General features: G+C 34.8%; 4 protein-coding genes across 5 annotated transcripts; 1 reads left to right on the forward strand and 3 right to left on the reverse strand.

The window, feature by feature from the left end:
• Positions 1-7,635: 7,635 nt before the first annotated feature.
• Positions 7,636-8,658, reverse strand: LOC112513673. Its single transcript, XM_025120011.1, has one exon. It carries the CDS (start codon positions 8,597-8,599, stop codon positions 7,724-7,726), a length of 876 nt encoding a protein of 291 aa, XP_024975779.1. The 5' UTR covers positions 8,600-8,658; the 3' UTR covers positions 7,636-7,723.
• A 747-nt stretch (positions 8,659-9,405) lies between these two features.
• On the forward strand, positions 9,406-13,108 carry LOC112512638 (phosducin-like protein 3). The gene is made up of 4 exons (XM_025118701.1): positions 9,406-9,790; positions 10,967-11,110; positions 11,922-12,127; positions 12,707-13,108. Exons 1-4 carry the CDS (start codon positions 9,549-9,551, stop codon positions 12,871-12,873), a joined length of 759 nt encoding a protein of 252 aa, XP_024974469.1. The 5' UTR covers positions 9,406-9,548; the 3' UTR covers positions 12,874-13,108.
• Positions 13,109-14,448: 1,340 nt separating this feature from the next.
• On the reverse strand, positions 14,449-19,463 carry LOC112512526 (50S ribosomal protein L13-like). Of its 2 annotated transcripts, XM_025118532.1 has the most exons (5): positions 19,278-19,463; positions 17,308-17,379; positions 16,194-16,360; positions 15,330-15,441; positions 14,449-14,832 (listed from the first exon to the last, which is right to left on the reverse strand). In XM_025118532.1, the coding sequence occupies exons 1-5, from the start codon at positions 19,314-19,316 to the stop codon at positions 14,617-14,619; spliced, it is 606 nt and encodes a 201-aa protein (XP_024974300.1). In that variant the 5' UTR covers positions 19,317-19,463; the 3' UTR covers positions 14,449-14,616. The 2 variants fall into 2 exon arrangements, with proteins under 2 accessions (XP_024974300.1, XP_024974299.1); XM_025118531.1 differs by lacking the exons at positions 17,308-17,379; positions 19,278-19,463 and adding an exon at positions 16,530-17,228.
• A 2,380-nt stretch (positions 19,464-21,843) lies between these two features.
• Positions 21,844-26,735, reverse strand: LOC112513072 (ankyrin-1-like). Its single transcript, XM_025119196.1, has 3 exons — positions 26,549-26,735; positions 25,471-25,608; positions 21,844-23,376 (listed from the first exon to the last, which is right to left on the reverse strand). Exons 1-3 carry the CDS (start codon positions 26,642-26,644, stop codon positions 21,844-21,846), a joined length of 1,767 nt encoding a protein of 588 aa, XP_024974964.1. The 5' UTR covers positions 26,645-26,735.
• Positions 26,736-27,694: the final 959 nt, after the last annotated feature.

The following is a 27,694-nucleotide window of genomic DNA, read 5'->3' on the forward strand; positions in this document are numbered from 1 at the left end:
TATAGATTAATTACAATTTTAGTCCCTTAAACTATAGATTAATTACAATTTTAGTCCCTTAAACTATAGATTAATTACATTTTTAGTCCCTTAAACTATATTTTAATTACATTTTTAGTCCCTTAAACTGTAGATTAATTACATTTTCAGTCTCTTAAACTATAGATTAATTACATTTTCAGTCCCTTAGTTTAATGAGGTTTACGGTTTTAACGCTATTACTTATCGTTGATAGCAATTTGCCCTCAATAAACCGGAAACTCGTTTATGACCCATTTCTTCATTCGCAAAAACTTCATTGCATGAACATTTCAATCTTTCTAGTGATTTTGTTATACTGCAAAATGACATAACGAAGATAAATAAATACAAATTAGAAAAACAGTGATGAATCATTTACTTTTTTTCTTCTGAGATAAATTAGAGAGGCACCGAACTGAGTTATAGTTTATATTCATTGATAAAAGTCTTAAACAATATAAATTCGGGTCCCAAATTTTTTAAGACCCTCTTCAAAATTACACATTCAACATGTTAAATGATGGTCCTATGCATACATATATAGTTATAATTATAATGAACATAATATATAATTAATGTGTAATGCATATTTACTATATTGATGTTTTATACATGGAATTATGTAATTATGTATGTATTAGAACATGATAAATGTGTATAGATTATGCTGTGAAATGAGAACCTCACATATTGTGATAACCATGAGAATTTTTACCTTAAGTTATTTGTTTTACATGTTTTTTTTTCCATCTAAAGTTAACATATATTTGTTTCACGATATGTTTGTTTTGTATATATTTAACTTATAATGTGAAATTCTTTTACGTGTTTTTTTTATTTGAAAACATTTAAAAAAGTTTCATATTAAGAAACAAATATATGTTAATCAATATCTTAAATCATAATTTTACATGAAAGAAAAAAAGCATATGAAAATAGCATATAATGCATTAATTCACATAGTTCTTACAACTTAGGGACCGTTTACCAAACATTTACCCATATAAGCATTTACCAAGTCACATTACCTTAATTGATGAATATGGTACGGACCAATAATCTTACTCGGTAAGAGCGAAACAAGGATCATGAGTCATGTCCGGTAAATGAGGGCAACGACTCTTACTATGTAAGCATTTACTGGGTAAATTATTACATAGGATGCCGTTGGGTGAGCTAAAGTTTTACCCAATAAATAAATGCGAGTAAGTGTTTTGGTAAACAATCCCTTAGTTGATTATAAAATATTAACCTTCTATACGTGTGTGTATGTATGTATGTATGTATGTATGTATGTATGTATAAAATTCAAAATTTTAACTAATAAAGTATTTATTTCAATTCAAATGGGCCAATATGTTATCGAACTCTGTCTTGGGCCAGAATGTATGTTGGGCTGGCTATATCTGAATTAGGCCCGTTTAGAACTAAAAAATCAAACGAGTTAAATCTAAAATGCACTTTGTCGAGGCCCAAGCCTAACATTATAAAAAAGGCTTCCCATGCAATGTAAAGAGTAAAGACAAAGGATTTAGATGCTGTGGATTTGAATGTTGGGTAACTGGACTGAATCATTTATGTTTTATTAGATTATGGATGGTCATCTAAAAACTGACTGAATTAATTTAGATGTTGAAATTTTGGATCTGGTCTGATCTAATTACATGAGTTTCCAATTATGGCAAATCGATTCTAATTTAATCGGATGAATTTCTACACACTTCTCCCATAGTGGCTACGATGTTTGATCTATACTGCAATAGCCATAGTAGTTTGGAGGCAAAAAGATGATTTGGTCAAGGGTTAAATAATAAAAGTGTGTTACGAATTTAAACAAGGTAAAAAATGTGTCATTTAGGTATACAACATAAAGAAGAACGCCAGTCATGTTTAATTTGTTTTTTTAGAAATCATAATAACTTGTTTATTTGGTTATACAAGAAAGAAAGAAAGAAAGAGGGTGAACGTACAACAAATGCAATAGCTAAGTTGTTACCAGACGTGAGTTTTAATTGTTTTTAAAGAAAAACTGTGATACATGTTAAGATTTTTTTTAACTGTTTTGCAAATATCTTGTGTTGGGGCTTGTTTGTTTTTTGCAAAAAACCTCTTATTACCTCTTAAGTCTGAATCGGTTAGACATTTTTATTTTCAGACTGTTTGATTTTTTTTGTAAATAAGAGCTGAAAAGCTCTTACCGTCCTCTGAAATATTCAGTGCAAAACCGAACTCTGAAATCAATTTCACTCTTCTCCTCCAGATCTCGCTCTCACTCTTGATTTCAYTCTCGATCTATCAATTCTCTGTAGATCTCGCTTTCAGCTCTCAACTTCACTCTCGATCCTAAACACTTCAAGCTTTGGGTCTCGATCTCTTCTTCTTCCTCTCGATCCAAGCAGCTCTCGATCTCTTCTTCTGCCTCTCGATCCAAGCAGCTCCCGGTCTCTTCTTCTGCCTCCTGGTATCTCAAGAAAGGTAATTGGTCTTATGTTTATATGTTTTCTTTTTATTTGATTTGGCATAAGAAACGCCATGGAAATACCTGAGGATCGATTTGGGTTTTCTAAAATAGTTGACTGTTTATTTATTTTCTTGATTTGGGTAGATCTGTTTATTTGGTCTTTCTTAATTTGATTGCATTTGGTGAATTCCCTTTTTGAATTATTGCCCAGATGTTTCTTGCATTAGTTGTTTTCACTGTAGTTTGCAATGAAACATACATGTTTCGATGTTTATCCTTGTAGTATTACAAAGTGTTCTTTATACTATCTTGTTGATGATTTATTGTTGTTAGGGTTTTGTGAGGTTTACTTGTATTGTGTGATGGATCCAAAATTGTGGATGTAATCATCTTTATTGGTGGATGGAATCAATTTATTGGGCTTATTTTAATGAAAAATGAAGAATGGTGGAATGGAGATAGGAGATTCTGGATGGTTAAAGTTTTTGTTTTGTTGTATCCATGAAGTTGTTTTCTGTCTGATGATGATGTTTTGATATTTAAATTTCATTTGTTAATATATACAATTCTTAACAGTAGATGTCTTTTTTCGTTTATTTAGTTTAAACCGTCAATGGTAAGTTTTTAATCTTTATCTAGGTATAGATGACAGATTGCATCCCGCTACATTGCATGGGTACACAACTAGTATGTGTGTGTATATATATATCAACGTTCTTAATTTCTTATGGTGTATTCTTCTCGCTTGATCCAACAAAGTCGTTAATCGACACATGTCCTTTCATTTTTTTTGTGATAGACCCATTTTTCATCTGGATACGTCAAAAAATGTCAGATACTTTGCAAGGAAAGGTGTCTTACGATGTTGACTTGCGATTTCTTGGTTGTTTTTATAGGGAGAATATTAAAGATGGCTAAAAAGTAAAAAATAATTAAATTCCTATGTGATTGTTTAATTATGATAATAACCATTCAAATAAGATATTCAAAAGAGAGAGAGAGAGAGAGAGAAATGACTCATAAGAGAATAATAACCAGATAATAGAAAAAAAAAACGGTTGAATTATATGTGATTCATGAGACTTTAGGTCGCACGTCACGTCGTCCGCACAACCTTATGTGACCGCTAGCGTAAAACCACATTTGATTTTGCATATAATTTAACCGTTTTCATGTTTTTTTATTTAATTAATGTTCTCATCAGAAACTTGATATATGTATATATATGTATGTACATATGTATATGGTTAGATTTAAATGACAACACTAACTATTTAATAAAATAAGAAAAAGATCATTAATGTACAAAATCATACATGATCCAGACGAGTTTGCCATGCGACTTAAGTGGCCTTAAAGTCATCCATTTCAATTTAATGTAAAATCACATATGATTATATACATTAAAAATATTTTTCTTATTTTGTTAAATAGTAATATATATATATATATATATATATATATATATTCTCTCTCACCTACCCCTTTCCCTACCCTACCACTACAACCACCCTCCTCTTTTCCCCTCATCCAATTATCCATGAGAATTTGTTACATATAAATCCATTAATTTTATATCATAATTTGTTATGTTTTTTTTATAAACATTAATCATGTTTCTACTTTTAGATTATTATTCATACTCCCTTCTAATTAACTCATCTACCACCTTATTTCTCAATCTTCCTTTTTACTCACATTTTCATTTTTAAATAAATAATTAAGTGGAAGATTTTCGATTGTCAAAACAAAGGCCACTTGCTCTTAAATTTTCCAAGGTCACCGTTTCATGGGTCCAAGCCAAGGGTCAAAAAGTGTCACGTGGTGGTGACGCGACGTTTTTCATATAAGACGATAAATTTGTATATCATATATAGAGTTTTATATATTAAATTAATCAAATAATGAGATTAAAAAGATGTACATTCATGTTAGAAGAAGAAAAATCATATAGATTATTATTATAAAAATATATTTTTGATTAAATATTTAAAATAGAACTTTGAAAAATAATTTTACAACTTAATTTTAATCGTGAGTCCGTGATGTTTATGAATTTGTGAAACTGTGATTGTAAAAACACAAAAAATAAAAAATAAAAAAAATATTTTTGGCACGTCTTACAAAAAAAAGGCATGCCATGACGCCTCGTCGTACCTTACAGAAACGCTATGGACCATTTAATAATGGTGAAATGCGACTGCGCCATATAACAGCATGTCGTGCCTTTTTTTTTTATTAACCTGGATATCCAACCCGCTATGCGAGCTGATTAATCCCAGAACGACCACCTGCTTTGCAGATAGCCCGGAGTCACCGCATTTGAACCTCCGTGGCCACAAAGAGATTTTTATTTCTCCTTGGATTTGAACCTGAGACCTCCTGATACTTTTGATTTTTGGAGCCAAACTCAAACCAACCAGGCACCACCCTTGTGGTTATGTCGTGCATTTTTGAACACTAGTCCTAGCTGGTTGGGCAAGAAGAAACCAATTAAGGGTTAATGTAGGATTAATTAGACCATAGGTGAATAATTAAGTAGGTCTAAACCAAACTTTGTCATTTTGTGACAGATTAATTAACGTATACTTTAAGGAAGGTTCAAGTAGTCACCAAATGAAATAGTTATATATAATTATTTTCATATAAAATAAAAACTAAATTGATTAAATTATTGTATTAATGTCTCGAGAGATTTTTAGAAGCCTAGTTTTAGTCAGATATTTTTTTTCAATTAAGCCAGTCAAATTAAGTAGACTATAGAGTTTGTTTACTTGTTTTTTCATTGAACCTTACATAAATTAAGTTATTTGTCTGAATAGAATCGTATTGTTGTTGGAGGGAGATAAAAAAAGAGATGGTTGGATTATTTCTAGAGCAGTTTCGATACATAATAACTTGTTTGACATGGTTTTAATTGGGACAAATAAAGACACCGGTACCTGACTTATTCCATAAAGTCATTTTGACTTACTGACTTATTGATTAAACTGTAAAGAAACATTTTTGTATAATAACAGAGTAAGTCGTCCTGGCCGTTAACCTCATTAAGCCGTAAGTAACCTACAACTTAATTAAAAGATCAATTTCTAAAGTAATTACCAATTAAGGAAGGTTGGGAGTAAATTAAATTAACCAGCAGAATTACAAGTGAAATTAAGTAGGAATTTGTCCCAATCATCTTGTCTAATTCTATGTGGAAACGTGTCACCCTTAATTACGGTCACATTTAAAAGAATAGGTTCACATCCTGCTATCAAACAATAGTATATATCTACTTAATTCTCATGTAATATATATAAAATAATGGAAAGGGATATATATATATATATATATATATATATATATATATATGGGGTTGAGTTCACGTGAGACCAAGGGTTTTTCGTGAGACCCGTAAGACTAATTTATGTTCATTGATCAACTTTATAAGCATATGATCTAATGGTTTAAAGTTGTACGGTGGCAATTTTGTAATTATTAAGAAGTCTCGTGACATTTATGAATATTCAGATCTGACGATTGTAGATCGAATCCAAGGGTTGAGAATTGGTCTTACGGGTCTCACGAAAAACAATTGGACTCACATGATCCCAAGTCTATATATATATATATATATATATATATAATGAAAAGCGATATATTTAAAAGAACACGAAAACGAACAAATCGCTTGTGATTTTACATTAATGGTTAAAAAAAGTGTCCGGACGACTTGTGGCTGGGTCTTCAGATCACAGGGGAAAGTCATTTGAATCATATGTGATTTTGTATGTATATTAATATAAAATCACATATGATTCATCCATTTTTCATGTTTTTTTAAATAGTTACCGTTGTCAATCAATCTCGTCTCTCTCTCTCTCTCTAATTGATGTAGAAAGCTATATATACGTTAAGTTTTTGAAACAATTAAGGCTGTACTATGTCCACTTTTAGAAATTTAAATAGATTCCCTTTCAGATCTAATCCTACTTCCAACTCCCCCCCACCACACCTCCCCCCCTCCCCCACCCCCCGCATATATACATAAATATACATATATGTATATATGTGTGTGTGTATGTGAGTCTATATTTCCATTTTTGGTTAAAATTTGTTACTCAATTTGCTTACTTTCTACACCTTCTTCCTGCTGTTATCACACTGACACTGAGTTGATTAGTTTCTGTGTATGTCATGTCATTCATGATTCTCAATATTTATTTGATTTCAAACAGAACCCATAACTTTACTAGAATCACAAGTTCATAAGAAATGGTAAGCTTGAATATTATTTCTCCATCTTCAGTTTTCTGCCCACACTGCAAAAATCAAACTTATTTACAAACACCTTCAAAACACACACATATACATAACATCGATCATTGCATGTGATCGACTTTTATTTTGCTCCCATTAATTAAATGTGTGTGGTTGAGAGAATTACTTCAGTCTTTAAAGCAAAATTAAATTGGTTATTTTAACTGTATAATTATTATTTAAAACCTCATAAATGACCAAGGCATTACACAATAAAAATAAGGTCCAATAAACTTGGATCTATGATATACCCAATCAAAACACCTTCATTTTACAAAAAATTGAAAACACCCTTAATTAATTTAATTTTCATATAGTCAATCACATACAATAGTAAATCAGAGATGTGGGTCGTAGGACAAGTCGTGCACACACACCACTAGATCCCTCACGTGTATTATCACATGTGATAATAAAGTTTTGAATTCTCTGTTTTTATGAAATAAATGTGTTCTCGCTTAAATCTTTATCTATGCGCATGCACCCGCACACACTACTTGATTATATCTTTAATTACTGATCAGAAAACATCAAAATTTTATACCAATTACTCAGCAAATTAAGACATCAACCAATTATCATAAAAAGGTATGATTCTTTATATATATCTTGTATGTTGATTTTCAACAGTACCCAATTAATCTCCTCTTTGAAGATCACCAGTTATCACTATTATTTAAATCTTACAAGTCATCTTTGGCTTGCTATATATAAGCTTGATGTTAGCAGCCACAGCCACAGCCACAAGATATACACTTTCTTCTGATGATCATCCATTTTACAGATTAATTAAACACAAAATATACTACTAATCAGTGTTCTAATTAAGTATTTCATTATTAGTTCTTATGAACACACTTATATATACATAATCATATATATATATATATATAATCAATTTACCTGTTTGGAAAAATTGATCTTGATCGATAATTAATTCTACCGCCCCAAGCTCAAAGCAGCTTTGACGTCAAGCCGCCATGCATACCCACCGGAATCCATCTTCCAGACGTCACACGGCACCGTCATCTGCTTCTTTTTGATCTCCGATAACTGATAAACAACTCTCACTCTGCATGAGAAAGCTGGCCAGTAGCAGTCAACCATAGATTTTTCCACTTTTACCCCTAGCCATACCAACACCTCCGGTGGCGGTGATCCACCCTCAGGATTTGGATCCACCATCCTCCGGTACGCTAGATTCACCCACTCAACTTCATCGTAACTGTTCGATGTGAAACCTGGACAATTATCCATCTCCAGATCCTTCAATATCTCATCGTCGGTGTATCGCAACCGCCGCCCATCCTCACACGTACCTGTCACCGATTCCATCGTGATCCACGACTCAACCACCTGCCCTTGCTTCACTGGAATCGCCAGATCTACTTCATGCAGACCTAACGATGGCGGAGCCGGTGTTATTAAACTTCCGATTTTGATATTATTCACATCAAAACTGATGCAATCCGGTACTTTCTCCATCGGATCTGTAACAACAAACTCACTTCCGCTACAAACCTTCAACATCGCCACCGTTTTATCTAAATTCATCCATCTTTTATCATCATTTACAGTCAAATTACACTCTGCAGCTCCTATCTTCTTCTTCTTCACTCGAACATACTTCCTCTTCGCTCTTTTCATCGAAACCATCCCATCCTTCAACGGTACGCAACCGACGGAACTAACAGGTCTCGGAGCGATCGGCCGGAATCTCAACATGATCTGATTGATTATCAGCTTATCATCATCCTTGGCATCTCCGCCGGCGCATCCAGTCTCATCGCGCCTCTTTCCACCACCACCAGCCATAGATTCTCTCCGCCTTTTTGTCTCTCTATCTCTATTTCCAAACCTAACGGAGCCGATGATAATCATGATGGCTTAGAGAGAGAGAGAGAGATAGGGAAACTGGTCGCCGGTGAATGGGACACGTGTCTAGGGCAACGCAATAAGATCAAAAACATCAAAGAGATCTGATTGGTTGAGAAAGATTAGATGGGACCCACATAAAAGTAGCGTATCATTTCTCGAAGCACTTCCGATAAAGAGGACACGTATATGCCCTTTTTTTAAAACAAAGTGGGGAAGTGGTTCTTTGTCAGCAATTGAGACGCGTGTCCTCTTAGCTAAATTTTTTTGAATTCCTCCACGCGCCTTATTTGGCACGTGACTAGAGTGTGACTCTCCTTGGAGGTGGGTCCCACAGGTAGATGAGCACCGCAAAGACCAATTGATTTCCAGGAATCATTTCACCACATACTGGCCGTGGCCGGTCATTAATCACCTTAAATTATTGCTTTTCTTTAATATTTTTAACTTTAATGTATTTATTTTATAATTAAAATCGATCAATTACAAGTTACATATCTAAATGCAATTGTGTAACACCCACATTTATTTTGGTTGGTTGAGAATGAGAATTAAGGTTTGCATTATATAAATGACGGGATATTTTCTGGTTTGATTCGAGTCGTTGATAAACAATTTTATTTTTATTTTTATATCTACACTATAAAACATTTAGCAACTATCGACATAACCGGTTAATCTATCTATATAAATTAAGAGGGGCTTTTTTATGCTTATTTAATAAATTACTTTCCATGCAACTTAACGAGTACCAAATAACTAATCGAATAAATTGTAAATTCCATCGTTTGCTTTTCTCGAGAAATTTCTTGTTCAAAAGGATTCATATGATGACCAATCCCGAAGGTTGAAGAACTGTCAGGAGACAAAGATCGATCACTAAACAGCAATGGCTGACTATCACTTTGTGTACAAAGATGTCGAAGGAACATCAACGGAATGGGAAGATCTTCAAAGAAAGTACGGAAATTTGCCTCCCAAACCTCCGGTCTTCAAACCCGATCCTTTTGCTCCTGCTCAAGACGAAGATTCTAAACCTAAAGACAAATCGTGGATCGATAACAAGACAGAAGAGGAACTCGAAGATCTGGAGGATGATTTGGATGACGATCGATTCCTCGAAGAATACAGGTACTTGGAATCGTACAATTCTGAGTATGTTTACCGAATTTTTGTTTCTGTTTTAGCATGACATTAGCTTCAACAGTAGAAACTTAGACGTGATTTACGCAAAAAATTACCCAAATCCGGGAGGACGGAGTGTGTGATTTGATAATTCAATCTCATTTAGGTCCAATCTAAAGCTTGATTGCTCCATTTCCGAGCTAGGGAACCAGGGTTTCAGTGTAGATTCATTAACCCTAATAAATTTTGCTTTCAGACTAAATCGCCTTCAGTAGTTGCCCTCCTTGGTCCATTTACATTACTGATGAAATTGAAGAAAGCTGCATCTTTAGTGGAGAAAATAATACTCCTTCCCTTCCCAAGAAAGGGTCACATTTTGGTCTTTATATCAAAACCAGTGTTTCCTCATAGTTGGCTACGGATAAGCTAGCCTGAAAGCTAGTCATGTGTGGTAAAAACTAACAGATAAGGCTAGATGACGCTGTAAATGGATATGTTGGAAAATTATTTGGAAAAATATAAGGAAAAAAAGTGGAAAGAATTCCGGAGCTTATTGACATGTTGCCTGATGTAGCTTTTCAAAATCTAAGCTATTAAACGGGGACTTTTCAATAAGCTCAAAAAACCATAGCCTTTGTTCTTCTCTTGTGCACATGGAATTGTATACTATAATGAAGCCACATCATTAGTTGACCTATGTTTCCTAATCTAGCACAAATACAGGTTCAAGTTTGAACGGGAGACGCGCTTGAACCCCTCCGCTCGTCTCAGCCGGTGAATCAGCTCTGGAATCCTTCTCAGATTTGGTTCCTAGGAGGCGGGTTCATGTCGAGCCAGTCAGGGTTGCCCTGTAATCAACTTCTTGCTCAAAAACATATATACAGTTCAGGGAAGAGAAAACTTAGTTACATGACTAGATTCCACCTTCCGAAATTGTAGACATTAAAAAGACATGTAATCCTATAGAGTATTTTTGTTTACACAGAAACTTTTGTTTAATAATAAGACTTATATCGGGGGCAAGATTCAAGAAATTATTTGGCCAAATGGATTCTGATACGGGAACAGAAGGAGCTTCTGTTTAAGTAGTTCCCAAGGAAACCAAGTATGCTGTTTGAGCTTAAAGTATCGGATTTTGGTATTGAATTACTTCATTCTTATTTTTCATTGTTGTTCTTGAAGGAGAAAGAGGTTATCTGAAATGAAGCAAATGGTGAAAATTGCAAAGTTTGGGTCAGTTATACCCATTTCTGGATCAGATTTTGTTCGTGAGGTATCACAAGCTCCATCAGATGTTTGGGTGGTTGTTATTTTATACAAAGACGGGTAATTTGCCCATTACCTTCACTCGTTCAATTTGTTAGGTCTATAATGGCCCGTTGGTTTGACAAAATGTTTTGGGGGGATTTGGATTTCGTGGAAGGATTTGGAATCTTTGATGTGTTTGGTTTGTAGGATTTGGAATGGAACTGAATTCCATTCTTTGTAGGTAACTTATAAAAATAATTATAAACCACAAGGGTTGTGGCGTAGTGGTTTAGTTGAGGCCCTGGTGGATGTGGTGGAATATCTCATCTGCCTAGGGTTCGATTCCAGACGTACACAACAATTGTGGCCATTATTGAGTTTATCAAGGCTGATTTCTTGCAGTTACAATTTGTCGGGATTAGTCTAGGCATAGCTTAGGACACCCTTTCCAAAAAAAAAAAAAAAATTATAAAAATAATTAAATTACCTTTCTATTAATTTATTATTACAAACAAGTGTTTTTAACATATTTCAAAACATTATTGCAAACAAATCCTATGAAATCCCATGAAATACCAACTATTCCTACGGGGAAATCCCATGTTTGTGAGATTTCATTGAAAGATTGAAATCCTGGGATTTCAATTCCGTACTTTCCACTAAGCCAAACTGTGGGGTTGGAATGGTACCCAATTCCAGATCCCACGATATCCCATAAACGAAATGGGGCCTAATTCTCTTGTCTGAGTTTATTGGTTTATCTTCTTCCCATCTTCCGTATTAGCAATTGGTATTAGCTTGTAAGTTTGTTATGGTACAGGGAATATATATGTGTGTATATATATATACTTGTGTATATGTTTGTTAATAGGTGCTGATCTTTAAATAGGTACCCTGAATGTGGAGTACTGATGCAATGTCTAGAAGAACTTGCAAAAATGTATCCGGCAACAAAATTTGTTCGAATTATATCAACCGACTGCATTCCTAAATATCCTGATTGTAATCTTCCCACTTTGTTGGTTTACAATAATGGCGCTGTGAAGGCAAATTATGTAGGTTTACATACTTTTGGTCGGAGATGCACTCCAGAAGGTACACTTCTTTTTCAAGTATATAAAATTTATATGGAGCAAATACTCATGCATGGTCCTCATCTTTGGTGAGATTTGAACCTTAGACCTTTTGGGGTTATACATATTTTCACTTTGGCATTAGAGCCAAAGTATACCATCTGGGAGAGTAGGACGTCTTTGCCCTTCTAACCACCTCTTTGACGCTCTTGGACATCTTTGCTCGTCTAGCCTCCATAGGAGGGGCCGTGTTAGGAGTCCCCACATTGACTAGACTTAGACGCTTTCTCCTCAATATATGTTGGAACTCCTCATTCTCTGTTCAATGGCCCTTTTGGAGCGTAATTTAATGGGTTTTCACATATTCTCACATTGATTTTACAAAAAGAATTTACGAAATTGGTCGTAATTTTGTGCTAGTCCCTAAAAAATGGGTCATTTTGTGGTAGGTGGTCATGTTTATGATTGACACTTTGAATTTAGTATGGTATATACTACCATTAAGATACAAAAGTTTGCAGGAAATTCTTTGTGTTTCAAATTTTCGTTGATGAAAACTTGTTCTTTTTTGCTTGCTTAGATTTGTCGGGTTCGTGTGCAGGTGTTGCTCTGATTCTGTGCCAGTCGGATCCGGTCCTTGACGACGGGCAGAGTGAAGGTGAGGCTTCTAGAGAAGCTGTAATTGAAGGAGTAAGGAAAAGGTTTATAGAGAGAGTGGTGACACAACATGAAAATGATGATGATGATGATGGGTCTACAAGTGATTGACTACTTGATTCTTTTCTTCTTTGTGTTAAAATCGTAGGGGTTTTTTTTGTTGTGGCACATGATCTGAGTTTTGTTTCCTTTTAAAACTATTTGCCTCTTCATTCTGCTTTCTTTTGCTTTGTGTAACTTTTAGCTTTTTAGTGTGGGGTTGTTGAAAAGAAGTTTTTTAGTGTGGGGTTGTTGAAAAGAAGTTGTACTTCAATGTTCTCAATTTTTACAATAATTTATTGTTGACAATCTTTTGTAAGTTGTAGAATATATATAGGTTCAGGTTCAAGTGAAAATCGTACAAAGAATAAAAAAATGAAAAACTAAGGAATATTCTAATAATCATGCATTTATACGGTATATACATGTGCATGCAAGTAATTTGTATGTACATGGAAACCGGAAAGTATCTTCAATTGTATTTGTGTATATCATACAAATAAATGGTTATTCATTTTTTGGGCTTTCCCGTGAACCCCTCTCTCTCACACATACACTCTCTCTCTCTGTATGCAATTGCAGATCCATGAATTAAAATAAGTTTCATTGTATTGTATTTGACATATATTGAACTTAGGTGGGCTTAAAGAAAGTGCTTTCCATAGGAAAAAACACACAGAGAACAATTGGAGTTAGTATTGCATTGTGTAAAACTGAAAAAGGAAGGGGATGGTATAAAAACAAACCGCAAATCTATACTATATTATAAAACATTTAACAAAAACTTTAAAAAATATTTTTTATGCATAAAGTACTGTTTATTAATATATATTATTTAAAATTCAATATTACAAGTAAATTATGCATAAGCTCTATGTTTGAATTCATGTAACTAACTGCAGATAAACATAATCAAATAGAGAATAAACATCTTATTTTAAAATATAAAAATATTTAAAATATAATTAGAATAATCATTGAATTCTAACAAAATACTTAATTATTATTTTTATAAAAAAATATTATTAAACCTAAATTAAGTTAATTCGTTACATTAAATTAAATTATAATAAAAAATTTTGAATTAAAAAAAATAAACAAACAAGAACTTTTAATTAAATAATTTGATACTAGTATTGATATATTTTTTGCAAATTTTATATGATATTTTCAAATTTATATTTTATTCAAAAATAAAAACAGTATCGCTTTCTCAAAACCACATAAAATTGTATTATAWCGACATGGATAAAAAAATAAACGAAACATTGAAATAGAAATGTGTCTGGATGCATTGCACGAGTTCCCTTCTAGTTTACATAAATAGACAGCTCATTTTAGCTATTTTCTGACTAAAATTCACTTTTTAGTTGATCCTTAAAAAAGAAGAATCCTTACGCATATACGTAAGGTTTCTGAATCCTTACGCGTATACGTAAGATTTCTGAATCCTTAGGCGTATACGTAAGGTTTCTGAATCCTTACGTAAGGATCGGCTAAAAATTGAATTTGGGTAAGAAAATGGCTAAAAAATGAAACCTTATTTGCCGATTGACTATTTCTGTCAATTTCCCTATAAAAACCAAACAAACCTAGTTAATATATCCCACTTGACAGGTAGGATGTAGGAAAATAAACCCACAAAATGGTAGATAATTGTTTCCATAAAAACCTGCAAGTGTAAAAAAGAGAGCCAAATATGATAAAATTTTGAAAAGCAGATTAAAATAAAGCAACATCATACAAATAAAAGCAGGCAAAAGAAAACGTAACCACTTTATGATGCTTTGTTTCCATATTAATTGGTCGAGGAATTCAGGTACTTGCTTCTGCTTCTTCTCTTTTTTTGCCTTTGCTTATATTTTGACCACCTTCTTGTTGCTCAGCCTTCTTTTGAGCTCGAACCATTGCTCGTCTTGCACGTGGACGCATTTCACGTACTTGTCGAGGTGGCATCACATACGGTTCAAGGGGCTTGTCGCCAAACGGGTGCTCACCGCCAGCAAATATTCTCAGTTTACGATCTCTATCCTGAATCAGTGCAGAAGCTTTTAACGTTCAATATAAGCAATATAAAAGAAAAGCAACGCCAGAATGTGAAATAATTTCATGGCACAATGAACAACCAATGGAAACAGTTTATGCTCAATCTGGGTGCCAAATACATCAAAATGCTTAGTTAGTGTAACAAAGATTATTTTTTTTCCACAATCGATGTTACGAAGTTTCAAAATTTCCTATTTTTACGCATTTTGACCGGTAACCTGCTAATCCTGTAACAAGTGATAACATCAATGTCAAGTTTATCGTCCATTTAGCTGGAACTCTTTTGTAAATGGGCATTTACGTCATCAAATGTTACAAGACCAACAAGTAAGTGGTTAAAATGGGTACAAAATTGAAAAACCTGAAACTTTATTTTACATCGATTGATAGAAAAAATATTCGTTATACCAAATATGAACAAATCAAACTTTGTAGCATTTTGCCTTATCATTCAAACACCATAGGAAATTTTATGAACTCACGTCACGCAGTTTATTTCTCGGGAGCATACGTAGAACAGCTTTCCGAATGACTTCTGTAGGATCCTTGGCCATTTGATCCTTCAAACTCCTTTCCTTGAGGTGGCCTATATACCTGTAAGCTAATGATATGTGATATTAGACAAAAAGCTATGTTTGGCAACCATAAGCTAGCTTAATAAAGAAGCCTCGTTTGGTTAGCTTTTTAACATTAATTGAAGTAGAGTATTTCAATGAGCTCCACGGGCTTTTTTCCATTTTTATTTTCCAATTATGCCCTCCTTCTTTCAATTAATTTTTCAACATGTACTTTATAGGTCATTTTACATTGTCATTTGGCTTATCAGCTAGTTTTTACTAGTTTATTGCCTAAGAGCATCTCCAACAGATTCTCCAGAATGGAGAAAATGAAGATTTTGGGCAATATTTTGCTCCAACAGATTCTCCAAAATGGAGAAAGTGGGAGAGAATGTAAATTTCTCCAAATTTGGAGATCTCTCCGAAAATGATTATCATGAGAGAGATGGTTTTTTTTTTATTACATTGCACCAATAGGTAACTTTGAAATGAAATGTATGTGAGTGAGAAATCATATTTAATTAAGTGTGAAATATTTTAATAACATAATTAATTATGTAATAAAATAGAGAATATATTGGAGTTCAATGCAATTTGTTTAGAGATTTTGAACTTTGGTTCTCCATTTTGAAAAACTTTTGGAGAATATGTTGGAGATGCTCTAACAGCTAGCTTATCAGCTAATTTGCCAAATATAGCCAAAGAAGAGGGAGGGTTGGATAATTAGCAGCCATTCAGCAACTATGAAGCTAATTGTTAAGAGAAAATGGTAGAAGAGATGATACTTGCCCGGTGTGCCACCGGTAATATTTATCAGTGAGTTTTCTCCCGGTGACGCATATGTCTTTAGCATTAAGCACGATGCACATATCTCCATCATCACGATTAGGCGTATATGTAGGCTTATCTTTCCCTTGAACCACTGTAGATATTTGCGATGCTAATCTCCCTAGGACCTGCGTAAGAGGTTAGGATCTGTCATTTCCCACAATTTTTTTGGTGAAAAATTGAATAATGTTGATATGCTTATCTCAAAGAATTCCCTGTTTGAAGATTAGATATGTCATAAAGGCTTGAAAGGATGGAAAGCTGCGTTTCCAAAAAGAAATACGTTGATAACATTACCATTATGCCGTTGATCACACAATTGGCTACGTAGTACTTCAAATGCTTGCTATGTTTTTTGCTTTTATTTTGGAAGTGGGGGGTCTTCAAGGAAACAACCTCTCTACGGTTTGGGGTAGAGGCAAGGTTTGCTTACATCATACCCCCTTCCCAATCCTATATCTGTGTGGATACACTGGGTTTCTTTGGTTTGGTTTACTTGATACAAGGAAACCATAAATCCTACAAGAAAACAGAACACTAAATGGAACATGCGTCTTAAATTGGACCCACATCAGAATCAGTGAAATCAGAAAACACTTGTCAAAGCGAGTTTGAAAGCCCAAATCCAAGATAAACAATAACATCAATCAAATGATATCAAAAGGATGTGACCATGGTGAAAGAAATTGATTGAACTGAGAAACAACAGATTACTGCCAAAAGTTGTGCATTGTATAAGGACAGTTATCTGAAGGAATAGGCAACAACTAAGATACAAATACTTGGTGAATCAAGTCTCTGAACCATGGAACTTCAACTCGAAGCGAATCTAAAATGAATGGGAAACAGAGCAAATGTACCAATTCAGCTGCAAGGCAGTCTAAAAATCAAAAAATATTTTGATGTTGCTTGAGTGGAAATCAGTGGACGCTTGCAAAGAAAGGCATATTAGGAGCTGATTATAAGTATATATATATATATTCTAACCAATAACCTCCATTTGCCAACTCCCAGCAAAAGACAGAGTCAAAATTTGTGGTTTTTGTATTTCTATGGGGGAAGAAGGACAGCGTACCTGGCCTTTGGCATCAAAGACTCTCCATCTCAGTCCATCCAAATTGATACGTCTTATACCAGCAACTGCTTTCTGCAAAAAGAAATTAAGAAATATTTGGTTTAATTTCTGTAAATCTAATGGACCCCAACTCCCAGTTTATGAAAATTGACTGCACAAATCACCACAAACCAAAATGTTTACTTTAAATTAACCAAAGGTGTTCTATGGATTGTTGTAAAGAGCTCTGCATAACTAACATCAAGAGTTTCCTTCCCAAAAGGTATAATGAACTCTTGATCAAGTTATAGGGCAATCGTATGATGTACCAACTAACAGCATTAACACAGAAAGACAACAGAAGAAACCAAGCTCATTAACCAACCAAAACTCATTATCTTCAACAAATTATGAATCTGAAAAAGAAGTTCTTGGACAGTAACTCGTTGCCAAAAATAGTGAAATTATACAGCGATTACTATTTAGCACCATCCCTCACACACAACACTTTGACACAATGTGAAACGGAAGTCAACGACTCAACATGCCCTCCATACAGATTCCCACATGGTTCTGATGACTGACATGATTAAAAACAATTCAATCAAAATTTTCATTTATACATTGAGAACTTGAGATTATCACTAAACAGAAGTACATAACCAAACCAACCCGGTATATCCCACTTGAAAGTAGGGTCGGAAGGGGTGTACGAAGACCTGACCTCTTTCCGGTCTGCCTCGAAGGGTAGAGAGACTGTTTCTGTGAGGATATCAGGCTTGTGCAAAAGTGTGAGATACAAAGAACTAAGAACTAAGACTAGTAGAAGGTATGCAACAGAAAAGAACAAGGACCGAAGAAATAGGCACATTGAAACATAAGGGGTGTAAGAAAACACATCCACCAGCCTCTGTACTCCCTTCTTCCCACCCACACTAGCTACAATACCCTACACCTAGTCTACTACCCTGGTCATACTTCACCAATAACTCGTAGTTGGGGTAAGGGTGCATTTAGCAATATATCTCATGGGCGAAAATGAAACTAGAACACCTTATATAAAGTGTGAAGAGTAGTATTACTTAAACAGGAAACAAATATGAACACAACAAACTTATAGAGAAGCCAACAATGTTTTCTCTTATTCGAATCAGCAGCAACTACAGGCTTTTATAGCCAAAACAGAGAGAGAAAGCTACAAATAAAAAGGCTAAAAAATAGGAATAAACAAAGAAGAAATCAAAGCCTATCTAAGTAGACGTGGCCCTCCAGAATAGGTCTTTATTGTTGAAAGCATAAAAGACTTGTACTTTGCTGAATCATCTGCATAGCACAAAGTCCAACAAAGTGCAACACAAATGTAAACTTTAACCGGTGAACCCCCTACTCCGCTAGGGCTCCTAGCATGAACGGGGTCCTTTTGAATATAGGGCCAAATCCTTTGATAGACACCACTCATGCAACTGTCTCTTCACTACTCCATGTCAATCTTAACTAACATCTACCTCTCCTAATGACCTCGTCTTGCTACAAGAGTACAAGACTACAAGTCACCACAGATAATCAACATCTATAACTAACCAAATGGTATTAAAAGTTTGCTTCTAATAAACACAGGAATATAGAATAATCAATATTAATCGAGAATAAAAGGCTATTGTTCAACACTTCCGCTCCTATCTAGTTACTATAATGATAAAAACATAGGCCTAAATGCTAGAGTTCTACAACATCCTCACACAGACGTCACCAGGAAGAATAAATTGTTCAGAATCCAATTGGATGATTATAAATCCCGCAGTAGAAGTGTGATTACAATTTTTAAACAAATCATATTACAATTTCCGATAATTGCAAACAGATAGCGTGCCCAGAGATCTCTTCATCAACCAATTCAATAGAATCCAAACACTTGAACATACATATACTATATAAGAAAACCGATATACAAATAAACAAAAACAAATTTCAGAATCGACATAGAAGTGTACCTTAAGATTGCCACTGAAAGATTGAGCTGCGCCTGACATTTTCCAATAATTCAGTGATGAACAGCAAACGATAGAGATCGGAGAAAGCTTAAAGCCCTCTAAAACCCTGGAGATTTCGATTCGATGTTGTTTATTCGTCGTCGATCAACGAATGCATTCTATACTCAACAGAGTCACTTTAGCCTCGCCTCCCTCCTTGGTAAGGGATCGTTGAAATGGGATTGGGCTTGGGCTTACTGTTGATTTTTTTAAAATAGACCCATCCAAGTTTCCAAGAATGACAGGGCTTCAAAATTATAGTTATAAATTACGGATAAAAATCATATGTAAAAAAATTTTATTGTCGAAAATGAATATGAATTAAATGAATTAAAAAAAAACTTATGTGTTCTTAATTTTATTGATATGACAAGAAAGGAAAAACGTGTCATTTTGAAACAAGTGATTTTTATCTGTAAATTACTATCATAGAGCGTACGTCTATCACAAGCTGTTAAATCTTTCTAAATCGATCTTAAATGTCCATTTAGTCCAATGAATATCTCGGTTGTTTCATAAAATAAAGCGTTGATCATAAATAAATAAATAAATTCTGATAATCTTTCATAAATCTTCAAATCATAATAAATGAATCCTCATAATTTTTATAAATATCTCAATTAATTTGTTTGTATGGTTTATACTAATGGTTGAGTTTGTAAATTAAACCATCTCTAATCTCGTATAACTATTATTTTTAAAATCATTGATAAAACCAAGGTTAATCATCTAACCCAACCAGAATTTTGTATATGCATAGATTAGTTCTGCATGAGAAATCACATTCCCATTGTGAACTGAAAACCACCGAGAATATGTCATGTTGTAAGAAATAGACAAGTCATTCATCATGTTGTAAAAAATTCACATCCGTTATTCATGATAAATTTGTTGGTTCTCCGGTACACAACGGAAATCCGGTTCTCGACTTTTCATTTATATGCATTTATGTCAAAAAAAGATGTGTATAAAAGATAAGGTAAATATATAGCAACAGAAGTTGTTTGTTTCGGCTTTGATGAGTGATGCTTCTTACGAACCTTATGTTATGTTTTCTTCTTTGTACTTGTTCTCTTTTTTTGGTAATATATAGTTGTCGTTTAAAAAAATATTCAACCAAATGCATATGTATAAATATTTATATCCCAAGTTGATTGCTATTCTTGATGAAGAATTGTATCATGATATGTCTAGTAAATATGTTACGGTATACAAACTTGTTCTCTTATTGCTTGGTACCAAAAAGTCAAAAACCTACAATTTCTTTGGTTATTTCAGTTGTAGGAGGTAATTTGTTTGACCAGAAGATCACATTTTTCATCTTGTATCAAATAAGGATAAAGTTTTTGTTTTACCACTTTCAGATTTTGGAAATTAAACCCATAAATTGTTGGTGCTTTTAGTGTCATTGGGTCATTTGATGTAATTACATTTGCAGAAAGACTGAAATGGTTTATGTTAATGTATAATAAAGAGGTGTAGAACATACACTTATAAAAACAAAATTAAACCCAAGATTTCCGGAGAGGACAACCTTTTTTGGGTATTTCATGGACCACAATCTGTACTTTTCTTTGGTTTCTGTTATTGACTTCCTCTCCCATCAGCATTATAGTTTGTTGGGGGAGGGAAGTCCATATGTGTTTCTTTTAGGCTGCATTTGGAAGATTTGATGGTATTGTAAGGACATGATACAAAAAAAACCTACGGCTTTACGTTTGATGTGATATAAGAAATGACAAAAACCCACCGGTAACAACAATAAAAAAATCATTAAACAACATTTACAGGCAGCTATCCGAATCTAGTCGTGTCAAATATTACACAGACAACTTGTCTTTTCCAGTCATGTTTAATCTAGTATTCTTCTATTGTCCTATCCACTCAAATCTTATCCAGTCATATCCAATCCAGTAATATTTTCATACCAAACACTACCTTATTCACTTACCCTAGGCAGTAGAAATTTTAGTATACTCAGTTTTATTGTGACTTAGTTGTTTAGCTTTTTTTATCATATGAAAAAATTGGGTACATATAGGAAAATTTTAGATTTATTTGATAGAAAAGAATACTTCGAGAGGAAGTATTTCATGCTCATGGTACCATATCTACACATACAAAAGCTCCCATCCTAGAAAAATAAAGAACAAATTACATACAATTGCAATCTATTGTTCCAATTCTATTTTAGGTAATATATTTACAAACCTTCATTTTGATATATAAGATATTACATCTCAAATACCAAAACGAAGGATATAAAAATATGTTACCCAAAATAAAAATCAGAACAAAATATGATGCATTTTTATGCAATTTGCCTAAAAGAAACGCTACCTCTAATACTATTTGGGGGTTGATATCCCCACCCCCTTACATCACTTTTCACCCCCTCCTCCTCACACCAACCCTCACTCACACCCTCACAATTTTTCCTCACTCTCACCCTCACATAGTCACCCCCTACACAATCACATCCCCCTCACATGCATCTATAGGAGGGGGTGGAGTTAGAAAAACCCTACTATTTTTGTTTCCGAGCTGCTCCTGTCACAATCTTTATCCCCCTCACCCACAACTCCGCCATTTCGAACCCGCCGTCACACACAAAATGCACCTCTTTGTTCTTCATCGTCACCACCCAGAAGATCCCCGCTCTCTCGGCATCGCCTTTCTTCCTTCGACATCTTTGGAAACTCGCACTTGGTCCCACCCCGGCGTCCTCGCAAATGACATTTCTCCTTTTCGAATTCCCCCATCTTAAAACTCCACCTGCTATCATTTTCAACGATTTCATATGTGAACATCCTCTCCCTCCCTTCGTATGTTTCAATACGTCACCCCCGCTAAGAACTAGCATCCTCGCAAGCTCGTCCAATATCACGCATTCTGCCTCCTTCTCGGTGTGCTTTCTCGCAAGTGACAGTGCGGTTTCGCCTTTTGAATTCTCGAAATCGCATATGGATCCGTACGAAATCAATACTTCGCACATTTGCGAATTCCCTTCTCTTGCTGCTAACATGAGCGGTGTGTGTTCATCCCCGTCCGGCATATTTACGTCGTATCCTCTGCTGACCAACAGTTTGACCGCATGCAAGTCGCCGTGACGAGCGGCGTAATGTAGTGGATAAAACCCTCTCGCATTTTGGTTACCTTTTTCGAGGGTGAATTCGATCATTACCTTCTCGAACATATCGGAATTCTCGTTCATTTTCGATAGAGAAATGGCGGTCTCGCCGGCTTTATTAGTAAGCTTCACATCACATCCGGCATAGACAAGTAACCGGAACGCTTCGATATGACCTCTCATTGCCGTCACCATAACCGCCGAAAACCCCTTCTCGTCTTGTTCATCGAGATTAATTTCTTCTCGAACGATTAGAGCTTTCAACGCGTGTACATCTCCTGAATCAGCTACGAACATTAGAGCCGAAAAGACAGACGGATTACTGGATTTCGGTATCGTTCCGGCTCTAATAACGCCCAGTACTGCTTGTTGAAAGCCAAGAGACCATCGGTTCGACTCGGCAATAGACCGTGCGGACTGACCCGCCAAACTGATCGAACCGAGGTCCGCACCAGCCTCGGTCAAGACTCGGAGACACTCTTCCCGTTTATACTTGGCACAAATCATTTGAGCAGTTTCGCCATTGTATTTGGTTCTTGAATTAATATCACACCCCGATTCTATCAGTTGCTGTAGAATCGATGGGAATCCAAGTCGGGCAGCCATGTGTACGGGTCGCGTTTCGTTCTTTTGGGTGGATTTAAATGGGTATTCGATGTCGGACCCACATTTTATTAGCGTTTTGACGGCTGAGGTGTTACCACAAAGTACGGCGTGATGAAGGAGGGTTCTAGAATTGTGACACGTGTCGACGGAGATGTGTTGGAGTAGCATTTGCAAGATGGCACCAGTGGCTTCAAAGTACTCGACCGCACACCAAGTTATGGCGTACGGCTCCGCTAGTCCAGCTCCGACCCGAAACTCGTCACCCGAACCCATATCCCAAGACCATGCTCCTAGTTGAACCTTGATGTTGACATCGGCTCCAGCCTTTGTTGTTAAAGGAAAGAAAAATAGAACAAAAAACAAGCTTTACGTTAGTTCCATGATTGTGGCAAGCAAATAATGCCTTATCTTTAAGCTGTTTGAAATTAATATATTTATACATGTTTGTGTTCGGAGAAAAAGAATAAAAACATAAAAACTCAGCAACTTGTCTTGTGAGAAAAAAGTGGATGTTCTGAATTATTATCGGAGAGTTCTCAACTTCTCATAAGACACCTACATCCTTTAAGTTTTCATACAAAACCTTGATTTTAACATATAGGGATGGACTCATAAATTTTTTTAATCAGTGACATTATTTGACTATAAAAACAAATATACGTTATATTTTTATAACATAATAATTGGCTTGTTGGTTAGTTCATTATTTTTCATATGTGAGGACCATGTGTTTAAGTTTTTTATTGCAGTTTTTTTTTTCAAAAACATAATAAATATGAAACTAAAAACTAAGAAAATGACACTAAGAGGATTCCAACTCGGGTCTAGAATAGAGAAAAACCTTGCAAATCAACTTTACCAAAGGAAACTTGTGTCTTTATCGTAGTTTCAAAATATATATAGTGACACACAACAAATCGATACAGATGCACCTTTTGCCAACCTAAATATTTTTACACTACAACGGAAGAATCATATGCCATCGTAACCACCATAATGGGTATGTCCCTATAACATTTATGTTTGTGTGAAATGATATTTTAATGGGCTTTCTATATTATATATTTTTTGGTATTTTAATAGTTTTTTATAAAAATATTGATATTGAAAAAAATAAATAAGACCTACAAAATGACTTCTTATAAGAACTACCTTTATGAAGTTTTATGTAGATTTTTAATTTAGTGACATGGAAATAATGTGATAAGAAAAAGTACAAAAAGTTTGTTCTTATAAGAACCTTCGTTGGAAATGTGTTATTAACCATTCATTTGTCTAGTATGCACTCGTACATAAAAACCAAAAAACATTTTCAATTACTTTTACACAATTGTACATAGCAAACAAATAAATGGTTATCGGCGTATTCCTTATTTTACCATGTAGTTTTTCAATGAACCTAGGTCTCTTTCGTAAATAATATCTCAAAACACAAATAGTTAGCTCAAAATAGTTCCTACGTTCCAGTTCAAATATGCCTTGAATATAAAGTGTCTAATTGTCAAAGTCTAGCTGATTCGGGACTCTAACATGTAGAGGTGCATAAAGGACCGGTTAGACGATTTTGGAGCGTAAAGGACCGAGGTTGGTCTTTTTTCGCCTAAAAGGACTGGTCCTTTTAGGGCCTGTCCTGGCCAGGTTTAATGTGCACCGTTACCGACTCTAATAAGTAATAACTTAATGAATTTATTCGACATTTTGGCTTTTACGATCAATTCCTAGTGAAGTAGAATAATACTATCTACCATGGTAAAGGATAAGATATTAATTCATTGAACAGTTCTGAATACCAACCACCAACTACTGGACAAACTCAGTTTCTGAATTTCTGGTGCCATTTGGTGAACCATTATGATGCAAGTGCCGTATAAACATCAATGGCTCCAAAAGTCCAGCTGTACTCGACACTTGTTGTAACAAGGATACTACAGGTCCCCACTCCCCAGAATCCTTAAAAGATAGCGTCAGAAGGATTTCAATCCAAATCCCAGTATCCATACAGAAGTTAATGCAACTTTTGGGATGATGTTATGATATGATATCAATTAACATAAAAGGCATAAATCGCATATAACGATTAACAATTAAACACAAGTAATCAATTTGGCAGATCATAATTCATGTTAAAATCATGAACTTGATTAGAGTGTTGGGTTCTCTTGAGACCAGCCTGTTTCCGTGAGACCCGTGAGTGCAGCTGTGAAGGCACAAAAACAATCGGAACCTTCACAGCAAAAACACTAAGAACATACAAAAACAAACCTTTGCGGTGTTTTTACTGTGAATCTTCGGTGTTCTTTTGTAACTTCACATTGTTTTATAGTGAAGGTTCAGTGTTACTTTGTGATCTCACGAGTCTCACGAAATCAGGCCGGCTTCACGAGATTCCAAACCTTGAGACTTAGATTAACAGGTTACCTGCAACAGCAGGCGAACAACAGCAACTTGTCGACTAACAACGGCTGCCACAAGGGGTGTGCAGTTGATATTTGTATGGAGAGAAGGCTTAGATGAGCAGAGCAACACTCTGGCAGATGCATTTACATCTATCCCACACTGTTGTTACAAAAAAGAATCATGTTAGAGATTGAATGCAACCTTAGTATTGAAAACAATGGAGAAGATAACATGCAAGTTTGCCCGTTTGACAACTATAAACTAATCTTTTTAAACTTATTGTAGAAGTTTCATTTGGTTAGCTGATAATTGGCTTATAAGCTAGCTTTCCATAGGCATTTTTCACCTTTTTACAATTATGCCACCCGTCTTTTTTCAATTATGCCACCCATATTGTTCATCATGTCCTTTTAAGCCACAAGCTAATTATTAAAAACATGACTAGTTTATCCGCTAACAACTAGCTTATCAGTGAGTTTGTCAAAAATAGTCTTATTGGTTGATATCTTTTAACTTTAATGCGTTGCATGATTAAAAAAATGTAAGGAGAAATCTTGCAATTCGTTTTCAAAGATGATTGGTGTGGCTAGATTTCAAAATGTTAAGGATCGTTTATCAAACGCTTATTGGGTAAGCGCTTACCAACAAAAATCACCATCCAGGATGAAAATCAAATGTCCCAAAATTAAACGTCCCATTCCTTTCCTAACAGTGAAATTAAGACATCATATTTTTATTTATTTAATTCATATTCATATTCGTTCTCTAGTTACATGTATTCACGTGATTGGTGGGCAATGGACATGAATGGGACGTGAAAAATTGGGACAAGTGACTTTTATCCTTCCTTATTGGGTAACTTTTTCAGCAATCAAAATGGATTGTTGGTATACGTCTCTTACCCAGTAAGCACTAACCAAGAAAGTCATTCTCCCTCATTTACAAGGTAAGATTTTTGGTCCTTGTCATGCTCAACCAACTTTTGGTAAACTGACCCTTAATCTAATAATCCATATGTTGTACTTTAAAAAGATGCTTCAATTATCAATAGCTTCTGATGAGCAACTATTACTCAACAACCGACATACTGATGTTTTACCTTCAAGAGGACATCAACCACATCTATAAATCCTCTGCAGCATGCTGTGACAAGAGCATGAACAGCGATATGGGGCCGTATCATATCCGAAGCCATTAACAACTCGATAAATTTTCCTCCGCGTCCATGACAGCTGGCCTCGAGTAGAGCTTCCTCGCAACAAGGCTGAGAAGCACCAGCCTTAATTAAGATCTCAAAGATCTCAAGATGGCCCTCCCTTACTGCCGCTGTCATTGAAAAGCCTCTAAATAGTTTATGATTCACATCGGCTCCACGGTTCTGTCATTTACCAAAATAATCAAAAAAAAAAACGTTGTCATTTCGCATAATGGACAAATAGAAACCCACTGGGGAAGCATAGTATTCTTTTATTCTTTTTTTTGTTTGCTTAACATGCAAACCCAGATCAATAGTTTATTAGTGTATGGAATTGTCCAAAATAGCCATTTTTAAGCCATCCAATTTACTTTAAAGCCTCTTTTCTAATATAATTCATCAAAATAGCCAAATTTTAACAAGTAACCTTTTAGCAATTTATAGGAACATGAAACTCCCAGATGTAGACTTTGACTCTGACACAATGTGAGAATATGTGAAAATATTCGTATATAGCATTCTAACAATTTGTTAAAGTGTCACTTTATGAATATTAAATATATCAAAGGCAGATTTTGTTTTCGCTATTTTGTTCAATTAAGTAGAAAAATAGCTATAAAATAAATTAGGGAATTTGAAATAGCTATTTTGGTGAATTTCCTTAATTAAACTATACGGGATGCTTCCTTCAGTCCAGATGGGCATGGCCACACACAGACAAAAGATGGGAATCGAGCTACTGATGTGATGGACACTAATGCATGGGACTTCCAGTGAGCCCATGAAAGGTGTTGCTGTGAATCGCTTCATATGCTGACCAGGAGTTTAGAGTGTAGAGGCGGCATGGAATGGGCCTCACTGTTATTAGATACATGCACGTCCACTTCTTTTCCATAGAGCAATTATTTATTTGAATATTCAGGGTCACAAATCACATGGATTTCCATGAAAAAGATGGATCTTCTTAACACGTGTAAGCTCTAATCCTGTGTTGCTTATTCAATTAGGCAGTCGGTGGATTAAAAATCAATATATATATATATATATATA

The sequence above is a fragment of the Cynara cardunculus genome, assembly GCF_001531365.2.
Source record: "Cynara cardunculus var. scolymus isolate 2C chromosome LG 5, CcrdV1, whole genome shotgun sequence".
Lineage (NCBI taxonomy): Eukaryota > Viridiplantae > Streptophyta > Magnoliopsida > Asterales > Asteraceae > Cynara > Cynara cardunculus.

Coding starts and splice junctions, on each gene's coding strand:
- LOC112513673 (XM_025120011.1), bottom strand. CDS start 8,599: ATGGCTGGTGGTGGTGGAAAGAGGCGCGATGAGACTGGATGCGCCGGC.
- LOC112512638 (XM_025118701.1), top strand. CDS start 9,549: ATGGCTGACTATCACTTTGTGTACAAAGATGTCGAAGGAACATCAACG. Junction 11,111..11,921: donor GTTATTTTATACAAAGACGG/GTAATTTGCCCA, acceptor ATCTTTAAATAG/GTACCCTGAATGTGGAGTAC. Junction 12,128..12,706: donor TCGGAGATGCACTCCAGAAG/GTACACTTCTTT, acceptor GTTCGTGTGCAG/GTGTTGCTCTGATTCTGTGC.
- LOC112512526 (XM_025118532.1), bottom strand. CDS start 19,316: ATGTCAGGCGCAGCTCAATCTTTCAGTGGCAATCTTAAG. Junction 15,442..16,193: donor TATTACCGGTGGCACACCGG/GCAAGTATCATC, acceptor ATTAGCTTACAG/GTATATAGGCCACCTCAAGG. Junction 14,833..15,329: donor CGAGAAATAAACTGCGTGAC/GTGAGTTCATAA, acceptor GCACTGATTCAG/GATAGAGATCGTAAACTGAG.
- LOC112513072 (XM_025119196.1), bottom strand. CDS start 26,644: ATGGCTTCGGATATGATACGGCCCCATATCGCTGTTCATGCTCTTGTC. Junction 25,609..26,548: donor TGGTTGATGTCCTCTTGAAG/GTAAAACATCAG, acceptor TTGTAACAACAG/TGTGGGATAGATGTAAATGC. Junction 23,377..25,470: donor TTGTTCGCCTGCTGTTGCAG/GTAACCTGTTAA, acceptor TTAACAACAAAG/GCTGGAGCCGATGTCAACAT.